Below are 12,184 nucleotides of genomic sequence, written 5' to 3' on the forward strand. Positions count from 1 at the left end.
GTGACAGCGGTACAAAGTACAGAGATTGGACAAAGTCCACGTTGCGACCATCGTAACACATTTAAAGTATCGCGTTCATGTTTAGTTTTCTATAGCACCTATATGGCTCAAAAATGATAACTATCTGTTAATTTATCGGCTTCCTCGTCAAAACAGTACATTATAAATATTTTACCAGACACGTGTATGTATAGTGCTTGTCGAAACCGGAAATAAATGGGAAGAGAAGTTCATTATCGTTCAAACTCTCACCTGCTCTTTATGGGACACCTGAATGTAATTTGCCGTATCGTTATATAGTTTTGGGGCATTGATGAGGCTGTATTTGAATGCATCAGTTAAAGACGAGTGTATTTGTCTCGTTTTGGCACCTTTAAACGAAAACGAGAATACACGACGCTGACTCATCTTTGACAACGATCTCCCGCAACGAGATCGTTGACGCATGCGCAGTCATGTGGGCAGACTCACGTATTTTTGCTAAACAGCGCCTCACTGTGGACACCACCCATACAAAAATAGACCAAACGCCACATATCGAACACTTTGGCGTGCGCTCCCTGAAAAATATTAAGAAGAGGATACCGAGAAGTCATGTAATGTATATTATGAAGTATTAGGACATAATAATTCCATTGTTCGTGGAATCCGGGAGCGCATTGCAGTGCTAAAATTCGATTGCGGCGGTCCTTATGAGCGCGGAGCTAAATGCTTGTTTTGGGTTGGATTGAAGGATTAGAATAGTGACAGACAGGACGATGACGAGCACGGTGGCGAAAACCTCGTCTCCGGGATCGAGCAGCCGCCCGGTGGGAGTCTCCAAAAGTCCGGGTACGCAGAGGCTTCACAAATTGCTGGCCGTGCCCGGTTCCAAAGCCAATATGATCAACGATCTTCTCCTCCTACGGCCCGGAGATGGACACGATCCACAAGCAAGCAGCAGTAGTAGTTGCAAGCATGTGGTGTTTTTTCACGGGGACATTCAGGTAAGTGCAATCTTCTCCAAAACCACATGGAAAACCGACTGCTCAGTGGGTACCCTTTCTTTCTTTAAAAAAAAAATCTGCATAATTTCTACAATAAATTCAAAATAATCATTTTTTTTCTGACTGGAGGTCCCATAGAATTATTTTTAACCAGTTTTGGGGATTGGGGACAAGATGCAAACCCCATCCAGGAAGAAATCCAGAGTTTGAACCCTTGACCTCAGCACATTTATGCAGATTGTGCTAACCACTTAACAACCTTGCCACCGAGTTCATTTACAATTGAAATTAAATTTAATGACCGTCATATTGCCTTCATAAAACAGCAGTCCTAGATTTCCATATGGAAATAAAATGAGAGCATGTTTTAAGTGTCCATAGTGACCCATTTAAAAAAAATCTAATCAAATAACAGAAATGGAGCAAGATGTGTCATGAAACTAAATAAATAACTAAATTAAAAAAATGTATGTCATAATATAAGTTAAATGTAAGCTGTTGTATTTTATTTTACAGTTTCAAGAAAGCCAATTAGAAATAAAATTTGTTCTGCTGATCATCACAAGGGTTCTGGAGTTTATATCAGCTACATTTGGGCATTAATGGGGGACATCATGAATTGGTTGCGAACCATTCACAGGTGTTAATTAAAAAAAATGATTTTTTGTAGTAACTTCATTGTCAGATATTATGCAGAAGAAATACCTTCCTCTTAAATCTGGTGCTATTCAAGACTAAACATTCAATATGTTACAAAAGGAGAATATTTTATGACTTACAGGACTTCCGCGAGGAAATGGCGTCGCAGCCGGACTGCGCCCAGTGGATGGCGTGGAGTCTGGAGCAGGTGGTGGTCACCCTGGGCCGCCGTTTCCCGGGCCAACACGTGTGGGTGGTGCGCGCCTCCCGGATGTACTTGCGCAAGTTCAGCAGCTACTGCAACTTTGTGGAGAGCAACATGTTCGGCGCCCCGGAACACGCGCCGTACTCACCCGACGGGGGAGCGCTGAGCCACCTCAGGTCGCCAAACCCGTCTTCCATTCTCCGCCGGAGTGGGAATTTACTAACTTGGCGGGTGTTTTTTTTCTTCCACGCCGCAGGTCTCTGCTGATCCACGGGATGGAGCGCGTCGGTCTGCAAAACCCCCTCCGGCCAGCGGGCGGCGCCACCGCTGGCTTTTCTCTGACTCTGGTGGGCTTCAGCAAAGGATGCGTGGTCCTCAACCAGGTGCTCTACGAACTGGCCGGCGCCCGGGCCGATCCGCGTCTGTCCGACTTCGTCGGGAGCCTTTCGGACATGTTCTGGCTGGACGGCGGTCACCCGGGGGGCGGCGAGACGTGGGTGACGGACGAGAAGCTGCTGGGCCAGCTGGCCGCCAGCGGGATCCGGGTCCACGCCCACGTCACCCCGTACGAGGTCAGGGACCCCATGCGAGCCTGGGTGGGCCGAGAGCACGAGAGCTTCGTGAAGACCCTGGAGGAGTTGGGGGCGCGTCTGCACCGCAAAGTCCATTTTGAGGACCAACCGCCGTCCATTGAAAACCACTTCATGGTCATTCAGGAATTCTGAGTCTTTAGGAGAGTTCCGGTGGATCCTAGCGTCTGCGCTTGGATCTTTTAGGGCGTACGTGGACGAAATCTTTGCGGTGGATGCCATGGCGTCCTGGGTCAAACGATATGGATTTTTGGACTATGTGGATTTCTTTTGGTTTTAAGGTCCTGAACTTGGTGTATGCTTATGGATCTCAGTGTATATGTCTGGGTTTCTAGAGATGACGTCTTTTGAGTTTAGACATCTGTGAAGATCTAAGGATATACATCTGGATTTTGCCGTGTATATGTTTGAAGCTGAGGCTTAGCATATATACTAGCTACTACTTATTTGTCTTTGGGAATTTTTTTGGGCGTCAGGGGAGATGTGCGCTATTTTTAGGGATTTTTTCTGGGTGTCAGGGGAGATATGTTATTTTTAGGTGCTACGTCGGGATCTTTGGGTCCAGGTCTGGTCTTAGGGTCAATGTTTGGGTATAGTACGGGTTATCCACATGGCTGCTAAATGCACCGTGAGTTTTGCAGCTTTATTTTTTTTACCGTTAAAATGTTATTCTTTCCCACTCATGTCTTAAAACTTTGGAGTGGGTGAGCAAAAAGTTGGCCAAAGTTTGATCATCTTGAGATCGGAGAAAGAAAAAGGCTACGTGAGGACACGCTTGAATTCCTTCTGGCCTTGTTGGAAATTGCGCCGTTGTTTTTCCAGGCATTTTACTTCCAATGACGCATTTTGACCTATTTTTTTTTCGAGCTTTCCTGTGTTTTGACTGAAATTATAGGCTGTGCGTGTGATACATTCTCGATTTAAACGTGCATTTGTGTTTACAGGCTTTTTTTGCAAACCACACCGCCTGTCTTGTTTGATTCCTTCGCTTCAGATTCCGAATCATATTTCCTCATTATCGCTGCACTATGACCACGACGGTCGTTATTGTTGAATGTGACAAAGTTATAATCATCATTCCATTTTATGGCACCATTGAAAGAGCTTTCAGCACTGTAAAAAATGTTGACAGTCAAATTGGGAAATAAAATATTGGCATTAAAGTTCTGCAGGCCCTTTTCTTCATTTATTAGAAATATAAAATTGTCATCTTTCGTAATTTGAGCGTTGGTAATAATGCCAGTTGGATGTAAAAAGTCAAAATTTGCAACTTATTTTATGGTTTTGTCCAATGGATCTGTAAAATGTGTCAAAAATTAGTGTCATTTTATGATCGATGAAAGAAAATGTTAACACATCTGATATATTATGCATTAAACTGATGTGACATTAAACATAAAAACTAGTATGAGATAGATTCCCAAAACATGACATTTATGAGATTTTTAAGTTGCAATGCATTCATTTTGTCTCTGTGATTTTTTTCAATTTTCACTAAATAGCCATTTTGTTGCAGCAAAAACAATCAAGTGATTCAGAGATTTTTTTTATTTGATCTTTAACTTTAATTCTAATGCCTCCCGAGGTTACAAATGAACCTTTCAATAATAATTTAGCTGGTAAACATGACTCTTGAAGACAAAGGCCAACACATAGAAGCCAAAAGTCACATTCTCCAATCTTTAATGAGCATTTTTGGGAGAATTAGCATGTGCACTTTCCCACGGTTCATTAGCTTGTTTTTTTTCTTTTTGCTAATCCATTAAATAAGAAAAGACCAAAATAAACAAACGTCTCGGGAGACGCGCCTATTGTGAAAAGATGACTTTTTAAAGAATGTTAAAATATTTCAATGAAGTTTTTGCTGGCATAACACCACAATTGAATCAGTCACTTAATGGAAAAAAATAAAAATAAACTAAATATAGACTCCTCACCTGAGAATCTTTGTAGCTTTTTAGCAAGCACATTAGTGAGATCTATTTAAGTTAGCGCTAGAACAATCGCTTAATAAGCAAAAAAAAATCTTAATTCAAATTGAGGAGTTGCAAATTTGAGCATTTTCCCAAAATTTGGACAATTTTAGAGAGAACAAAGTCATTTCCTTGAATCAATTGTGTAACTATTTAATATTTTGCTATTAGATCTTACAGTGAAAATAAAAAAAAATGTGCATAACACGTTTGAGACCTTTGAAGCTTATTTCTCGACTCCTCCGAGACGACTAAATTAGAGCGCCATCATCTTATATACAGTATATATACACTATAATTACGTGGTCACCTCCTATCTATCTGAAGAAAAACCAGCTGGATTTTGCTCTCTCAGAGTAGCCCTCCAGTTCTTTCGGGTGACAGCGTTACGGATGACAACATGGCCGTTCCACGAAAAGGCCGACGCGTGTTTGCTGGTGACAGCGTGAGATCATAACAACAACGACAACGACGACGACAAAAAGACAACAACAAACAAGAGCTCCTCCTTCTTTTCCTCGCCATTTCAAGGCCACTTTTCAAAACTTTCCTCCTCACGTTCAACATCGTCCATCCTTTCCTCAACCTTCTCAATTGCCAAAAGTATGACCCACTTTTCCATTAAACCCTTTCTTCAACTCTTCTTAACTCTACGACATACAACAACCAAAAAAAAAACAAAGTATGAAATCCAGCACATAAATAAAAACAATAGGAATAATAACGTTTTTTTTTTTCTATTCATATATAAAGCGCCGTCGGTCACTTCTCTATAAAGCGTGAATGCAAGAACTTTTGTGCTGATGAGGAAGTGCTAAATGCTGGTTCCCTTTTCTTCAGGCGGTAGGAAGTCGTTTACGCAAGCGGAATGACGTTGCGTCAACATACCTGTCAACCTCTGCCGATAACTGCCCTTATAAATGATTATGATTCCCCTTACAACCCCCAAAAAAACCTTACAAACACCGTACGTCGTACGGTGTTTGTAAGGTTTTTTGGGGGGTTGTAAGGGGAATCATAATCATTTATAAGGGCAGTTATCGGCAGAGGTTGACAGGTATGCGTCAATCACTTATATTTGATCACCTGAGAATCCGATTAACACTGAATTTAGGCGTAAAGCGGAACGATTTCAAAACAAAACAAAAAATCTCTTCTTCTAAAAACCCTGAGCTAAATTTAAACGCTCCAAACATTGGAATCGCGAGGAAGTATCAGGAATGTTTTTCTCATGGCACCATTAAACGCGAACGACACGAGGTTGAAGCGACAAAAGCCGACCGCAAATAGCGTCCACCTGGACAAATTGAAACCACGCCCCCACGACAAATTGGCCGTCAATTAGAACGGCCGTGGACGACCGTCGGAGACACTTTCAATACTTTTAGTTTAGACGAGGGTGCCCTTCGTTATTCAGTCTTAGTAGGAACTACCGTCGGGAACACGTCGTTGAGAGGCGACATTAAGTCTATAAAAACAAACAGTAAGACATTTGAAAATCTCTTGGCCGGCCAATCAACAATGCGACTCGATGTACTGCATCCAATTCCGCCAATTAGCGCCCACGAGCAGCATTTCTAACGACCCGACGGAGACGAACGGGATCCCAAAACCCAGCGACGGCGGATCGCTAATCTGATTATCTTTGGTTTGTGTTAATCTGGCAATTAACAAATGACGTAGAGTATAAATAAATCGCCCGTCGTTCTAAAAAAAAAGATATTTCTCGCCGGCGAAATATTTTTAGAAGTCACCGTCTCCGAGAAAGCCGTGCTCGTCCAAGCGTGAGCGTTTGGCGTGAGAATGCGAGGTTTCCAGGAAGTTCTCCTTGTCCTCGGGGTCGTCCAGCGGGGGCGCCGCCCACTTGCTGCCGCAGCTGCGCTCGCGGACCTCGCGGCCCGACGCCGGCTCGGGCCCCACCGTGTGCCACAGCCAAGGGTGGGTCATGCACTCCGCGGCGCTGGGACGGTCCCTGTCAATCACAATTTCGAGTCAGCGGTGTAAAAAAATAAAAAATAAATCCAAATCGACGAGGAAAAGTGAGTCAAACCGTTTGCAATGTTTGGAGATGATAGAAACTGCAACTCAGGAATAAGATTTTAAATGGAAATATTAGGGTTAAAAATAAGCAGCAACACCGAAAACATGTTTGTTTACTGCTACAATCCATTGTTTGTTGGCACGCAGCAATATATGAAAATATCCTTGACTCTTGTCCACACAGGAATCTTATATTCAACCTACATTCAGTTTCACTTCTCAGCTTCAACAACAGATGGAGCCAGTGCCACTCCATTCGCATCAAAGTCAAAATCTGAGCTGTAGAACTTCAGGATTTTAGTTTACATTAATAAATTAATCAACCCTTTCCCTTACAAGACAAGGCACCAGCGTTTCAAATCACCACTGTAGCTTTTAGACAACCCGACATAAATCCAATAGAGAATGCTTTTCCTGCCCGTGTCAAACACGTTCTCGTCTGCACCTCCAAAACCAGGAAGCCTTTCACACAAAACAGAAAAAAAAGGAAACTGACGGGAAAGTGAAGATGATGAAGGGTGTGTGGCCTAATTGTTACTTTCGAGCACATTCTGGGACTTGAAACAAATGACACTGTGTGGTTAAGGACTGCGCAAACAGCCGTTGGCAGGTGACCTCCTTAAAAAAAACAAAAACCCAAAAACATACACCAATGGTGCTCATCTAAAATAAAACATTGGCAAAAGTCCTTTTGCTCTCCACCAAGACTCCATTCCAAAACAATGACTTCTATTCTGGGTACATGAGCTCACACACACACAAACACACACTTGCTGTCGCCGTTACTCACTCGGGCGCTTTGACCAGCAGTTTGCGGATGAAGTCCACGGCCAGCTCAGAAACCCTGGAGAAGGCCTCGCAGCTGTAGTCCACGTTGACCTGGGACACGTTCAAGTACGTCTCCTGCTTGTCGTCGCCGACGAACGGAGACTCGCCCGTCACCAGCATGTAGGCGATGACGCCCACGCTCCTGGTCGGAGAAAATGTGGCAGCATTTAACAACACACACACACACACACACCACAGAATACTAAAAGGAGAAAAGAAAAAAAAATCGGAGAAAAATATTCTGAACGTTTCCACTCACCAAAGATCTGTCGATGTTGTGATGGGCTCATAGTTCAAAATTTCTGGGGCTGAGTAAAGAAAAATACAGGCGTTCATCAGTAACGTTAAGTTAAGTGAAACTCTGGAATTTACAGAATTCCCTCATTTTTTGGACTACTTCCACCGTCGAACCGCAAAATAGGGGAAACGCAAAAACCGCGAAAAACGGGGGAATACTGTACTTTAAATTGCTGACTTTCTATTTCATTTCGGACTACGCCGTTTTGAGTTTTCCACGTTCCCACCCAATTTCTTGTAACTGGTGAAATTAATACACTGGTTAATAAAAATAAAAATAAGGGTACAATTTCTTAAGTTCTGGATCTATGTGAGTCTTGTTTATTTTTAAATAGTCTTTGAATAGATCATTTAATGAGTGTGGATGTGAAAGTAAACATGAAAAATGGACGCCGATTTAGAAAACCGTGTGTATTTTAACAAAAAAAGTGTTTTCAATTTGAAAAAAAACATCACATGTCCCCTTTAAATGACCTTTTACTTGAGTGGGGAACTCTCCACGGGAAGTGACTTTGACATCGTCTGTCGCCAGCAAATGCTTGTGTTTTTTTTTTTTGTGCTTACCCACATACTCAGGTGTGCCAAGAATCTCTCTGAGCTCCCCAACCGCGCCCAATCTGCGTGCCAGACCAAAGTCTACAATCTTTATGTCTCCGGGAGGGGAAAGGCTGGTCAGGAGGATATTCTGGGGCTGACAGACGGAAGAGAATCAAGTCAACGTGAGGTTGAAAACAAAAACATGGACGGCCTGCCTGGAGTACGTGACTATCCACCTTGAGGTCCAAGTGCACCAGGTTGCTCTGGTGGAGGAGGTGAACCCCTTCCAGCGTTTGCCTGATCAGACGGGTGATTTGAGCTTCGGGCAACAGCTCCTCGGACACGCAGTGATCGAAGATCTCGCCGCCCGCCGCGCTGGTTGGGAAAAAAAAAGTCATTGCGATATTGACTTAAGCAAATCTGTGTATTTCATAATCATATGACAAGTTACAAATACATTTGAGAGACAGCACTTAGAAAATTTAACCGTTTCAAGCCATCAAATGACTATTTTCGGTCAATCATATAAAAAAACATTCATTTTTGAGGATTTAACCCTTTATAGGGCATCTGATAAATCATGAGTAGCAATGATTGTTACTTTTTAAGTATTAATTAATCTTTGTTGTATTTTTTTTTAATTATTGTATATCATTATGCATAAAGTAATACAATGTTAATAAAAGCTAATAAGAATAAAACAAATACACCATCATGCTAGATTTTTTTTCCCCCGAGAACATGTATTTAAGTCATTATATGCCAGTATGCCCATAGACGTCCAATTCATTTCAACTGGGAGGCCTGGCCATGAATGTTCATCTTTCAGTGTAATGGATTTTTACTTGGGTGGGCAAATGAAAGCTGGTTCATTGGTCAATGGCAGCCAATGAGTTACATAAGTGGTTAAAAAAATGCTTTGATAAATAATAAAAGGGTTGAATGTGACTCACCAATAGAAAAGCACTGAACCATGTCACCCGCTTAAACTTTAAATATTTGTTTTGCATGAATTACGAGCACACACACACACACCTTACAGGAACAATACTAAGTGTGCATTCACTTCAAAGTAACTTTGACTTGGTTTTACGATTACAAAAAAAATGACGCTGCTAGCGGCTAATTTCCAAATCATTTCCACTCACTATTCCAGCACGAGAACGATGTCGTGGTCCGTCTCGTGAGCGGCGTACAGGTTGACCACCCTGGGGTTGTTGCGGGCCGTCTCCAGGACGGCCATCTCGTGGACCACGTCGGCCCGGCAGTCGCGACCCCGCCTCCTTTTGCGCAGGAACTTGGCGGCGAACACCTTGCCCGTGGCTTTCTCCACACAGCGTTTCACCACGGCAAACTTGCCCCTTCGAACATGTGAAAGTTGACATGTGTTATTTAATTTGTGTCAATTGCACACCTGATTTACTACTCCGTGGTGTAATACAAAAAAAAAAACAGGGCTACGGATGGGAAAAATAATTTTCTTATGTTTCTGGGAGGTTTTACGGTTTTAGGAATACTTGCATCAAGGCGAAACCACACACAAAAAACAAGTGTTTCCATCAAGTTGTCATGACGTCAGACTTTTGACCGCAGGAATAACACAAGTTAAACCTAAAGGAGGCAAACCGCTAAAACTGGTTGGACCAAAAAGCAAAGTTCATGTTTACAAATCAAGGATGCGGCAATGCTAGAACACAATGTAAAAGGAACCGAGATTTGCACCACGGTAACGTGAAACCACTTTGTACTGTACATTTGGATCGTAAATACTAACAAGGACGGTGTCGCTAATTAGAAAAATAAAAAGACAGTTAGGAGACAAAATGTCAACAGTCCCTTCCCAGAAAAAAATATTTTTTACCCAAAAAAGAAACCGTGTTTTCTCCAAACAAAATGCGCCTTCGTTCCAGATGATTACAACTTTACAATGCAACATAATTTGCTTCTGTTCTGAAGAATGCTACAGTACTTATTCCTTGAAAAATAACACTTCTGTTATCATGAGATTAAATTGTTCCACACTAAAAAAAATGTTTGGGTAAAATCCAAACTTTTTGATTCTCATGATATTTTTGTTTTGACACTGTTTACTTGGTGTTAGGACTAAGAAAGGGTGTCATTTAAAAGCTGTCTCCCGTGAAATGTTGGGGGGAAACCCCGGTCTAAATATTTCCGACTCACCTTCCCAACTCCCCGGTGACTTCGAACACAGCGTCCAGAGGCTCCGCGGTGATCGGCGTGTGACTTTCGACCAGCAGCCCGGCGACGATCAGCCCGCTGCGACTGTCAAGCCGCTTCCGAGACATCTTCCCCCCCAGCAGCAAAGTCTAAAAAACCGTGTCACGAGTCGGGGTGAACAGCGGAGCCGGATCAGTGGAACCAAAATTGGGCGGACCAAGCTAACACGACCGGCCGGCGGCTGCTACTTCCATGCTAACCCTGGTTAGCTTCCTCTGTTAGCGATTTTGTCAATTTAAAAGGGAGGAGGAGCTAATGTACACATACAAAAATAAAAGCTGTAAGCAACACATCCCCGCGTTGACTAGCGCATCCATTCGGTCGCCCATGTATAACATGAATTACTTTTAGTCCGCTCCCTGTTGTTTTCTGGTCATTATTTTTGCACGTCCTTCTTGTTTGACACTTTTTCTACATAAATATCACACACATACAAAGAGCTAGATGCGTAATGGAGGCCATGAGCCTATCAGGACGGCCGCTATCTTTGTCGGCCGTTTTGTGTCAGTGCCATTCGCTAAACGTAACACTAGAGCGTGTACTTTTAGATTACTGTAAAATGCTTTTTTTTTATTAATAATGAAAAACAACTATCTATCTGCCAGTCTACTGTGAGAAAATCACTCACTTTAAGGTCTCCACAAGAGGTCGCTTGAGAAATATACTGCTTTAAGATGGCCACCAGTTAGTAACGTCGCCGACTCACTTTTTGCATTCAGCTCCGTGTAATATTGACGCTTCTTGACAGAGCGGCCCACTGCGCATGAGCCCGTTTGAATTTTATACGCATGCTTACTGGTGTTCAGCTCCGTATAATATTGACGCTCCTTGACAGAGCGGCCCACTGCGCATGCGCCCGCTTGAATTTAATGCGCATGTTTACAGTGTTTTATAGGTTTACAATGTGGAAGTCTTGGGATCATGAAACACAAACAAACGTTTTTCGTGCAAATACGCCGATAAATTAGACAGTAGTATTAAACTTACAAGGAAGTAATACATTACGCTAATGCTATATTTTTAAGCGTGGATATTGATATTACTGTAATAATTAAAATGCCAAGTGTCAAGGGAACTGATCTGGCAGGCCTATACAGCTTCCTTATTTCTTTTTCTTTTTTTTTGTCAAGTGCTGCACCCAAACAGAATGACGCTAACACAAATATTTCGCAATTTAGCATGGCAGGATGTCATAGTTCTGAATGTGGTCACCTCAATCATTGCAACATGATTTGCAACAAGTTAAAAGGATTTGCTCCAGGACAATGAGGGGCGGGGCCGTTGTCATAGGCATTATGAATCGCTTATCAAAACACAAACATCCTGATCCAGCCAGCCCAGCCGACTTCACATTAAATGTGTAGCCCCCAGGCTCAAAATCCCATTGCAAACGAAAACAGAGCCAACGCTTGACTTCTCGAGCCCCATTTGTACATTCAGTGCAAAATATATATTTATACACACAACAGGACAGATATGCTGTACATTTACAGTTATATACAAATAAGAGACAAACATGATGACTGCACACATGGTCCACATACATGTGTTGTTGTATTTTTTGGAGTCAAAACAGCCCTATTGGTTCACACCCCGACTCACTTAGCCATGAACCATAACCGTCGACCTATTCCTAAAATAGGCTGGACACGCGTGGAAAGTGATATTTTTCGGGTAACATGCCATATCGGACACATTCAAACTATACATTGCACATTCCCAGAGCTCATTCAAAGTGACGTATGCGGACTACTTGTTAGTTTTCGACGCTTGGGTTATGACCGTGTAAAGCACGAAGGGCTCATGACTTGGATTTCCACTATGAAAAAAAAACCAAAGCAAAAGAGAAAC

General features: G+C 42.5%; 2 protein-coding genes across 4 annotated transcripts; one reads left to right on the plus strand and one right to left on the minus strand.

Annotated features, from left to right (window-relative positions):
* Positions 1 to 249: 249 nt before the first annotated feature.
* c13h2orf69 (chromosome 13 C2orf69 homolog) lies at positions 250 to 3,600 on the plus strand. The gene is made up of 3 exons (XM_077617834.1): positions 250 to 986; positions 1,768 to 2,006; positions 2,087 to 3,600. Exons 1-3 carry the CDS (start codon positions 759 to 761, stop codon positions 2,553 to 2,555), a joined length of 936 nt encoding a protein of 311 aa, XP_077473960.1. The 5' UTR covers positions 250 to 758; the 3' UTR covers positions 2,556 to 3,600.
* A 1,830-nt stretch (positions 3,601 to 5,430) lies between these two features.
* stk17b (serine/threonine kinase 17b (apoptosis-inducing)) lies at positions 5,431 to 11,026 on the minus strand. Of its 3 annotated transcripts, none has more exons than XM_077617033.1 (8): positions 10,962 to 11,026; positions 10,277 to 10,422; positions 9,244 to 9,456; positions 8,332 to 8,470; positions 8,123 to 8,249; positions 7,521 to 7,569; positions 7,224 to 7,403; positions 5,431 to 6,365 (listed from the first exon to the last, which is right to left on the minus strand). In XM_077617033.1, exons 2-8 carry the CDS (start codon positions 10,399 to 10,401, stop codon positions 6,137 to 6,139), a joined length of 1,062 nt encoding a protein of 353 aa, XP_077473159.1. In that variant the 5' UTR covers positions 10,402 to 10,422; positions 10,962 to 11,026; the 3' UTR covers positions 5,431 to 6,136. The 3 variants fall into 3 exon arrangements, with proteins under 3 accessions (XP_077473159.1, XP_077473158.1, XP_077473157.1); XM_077617032.1 differs by lacking the exon at positions 10,962 to 11,026 and adding an exon at positions 10,679 to 10,793; XM_077617031.1 differs by lacking the exon at positions 10,962 to 11,026 and having other exon boundaries at positions 10,277 to 10,668.
* Positions 11,027 to 12,184: the final 1,158 nt, after the last annotated feature.

Source organism: Stigmatopora argus, chromosome 13, assembly GCF_051989625.1.
Source record: "Stigmatopora argus isolate UIUO_Sarg chromosome 13, RoL_Sarg_1.0, whole genome shotgun sequence".
Taxonomy (NCBI): domain Eukaryota; kingdom Metazoa; phylum Chordata; class Actinopteri; order Syngnathiformes; family Syngnathidae; genus Stigmatopora; species Stigmatopora argus.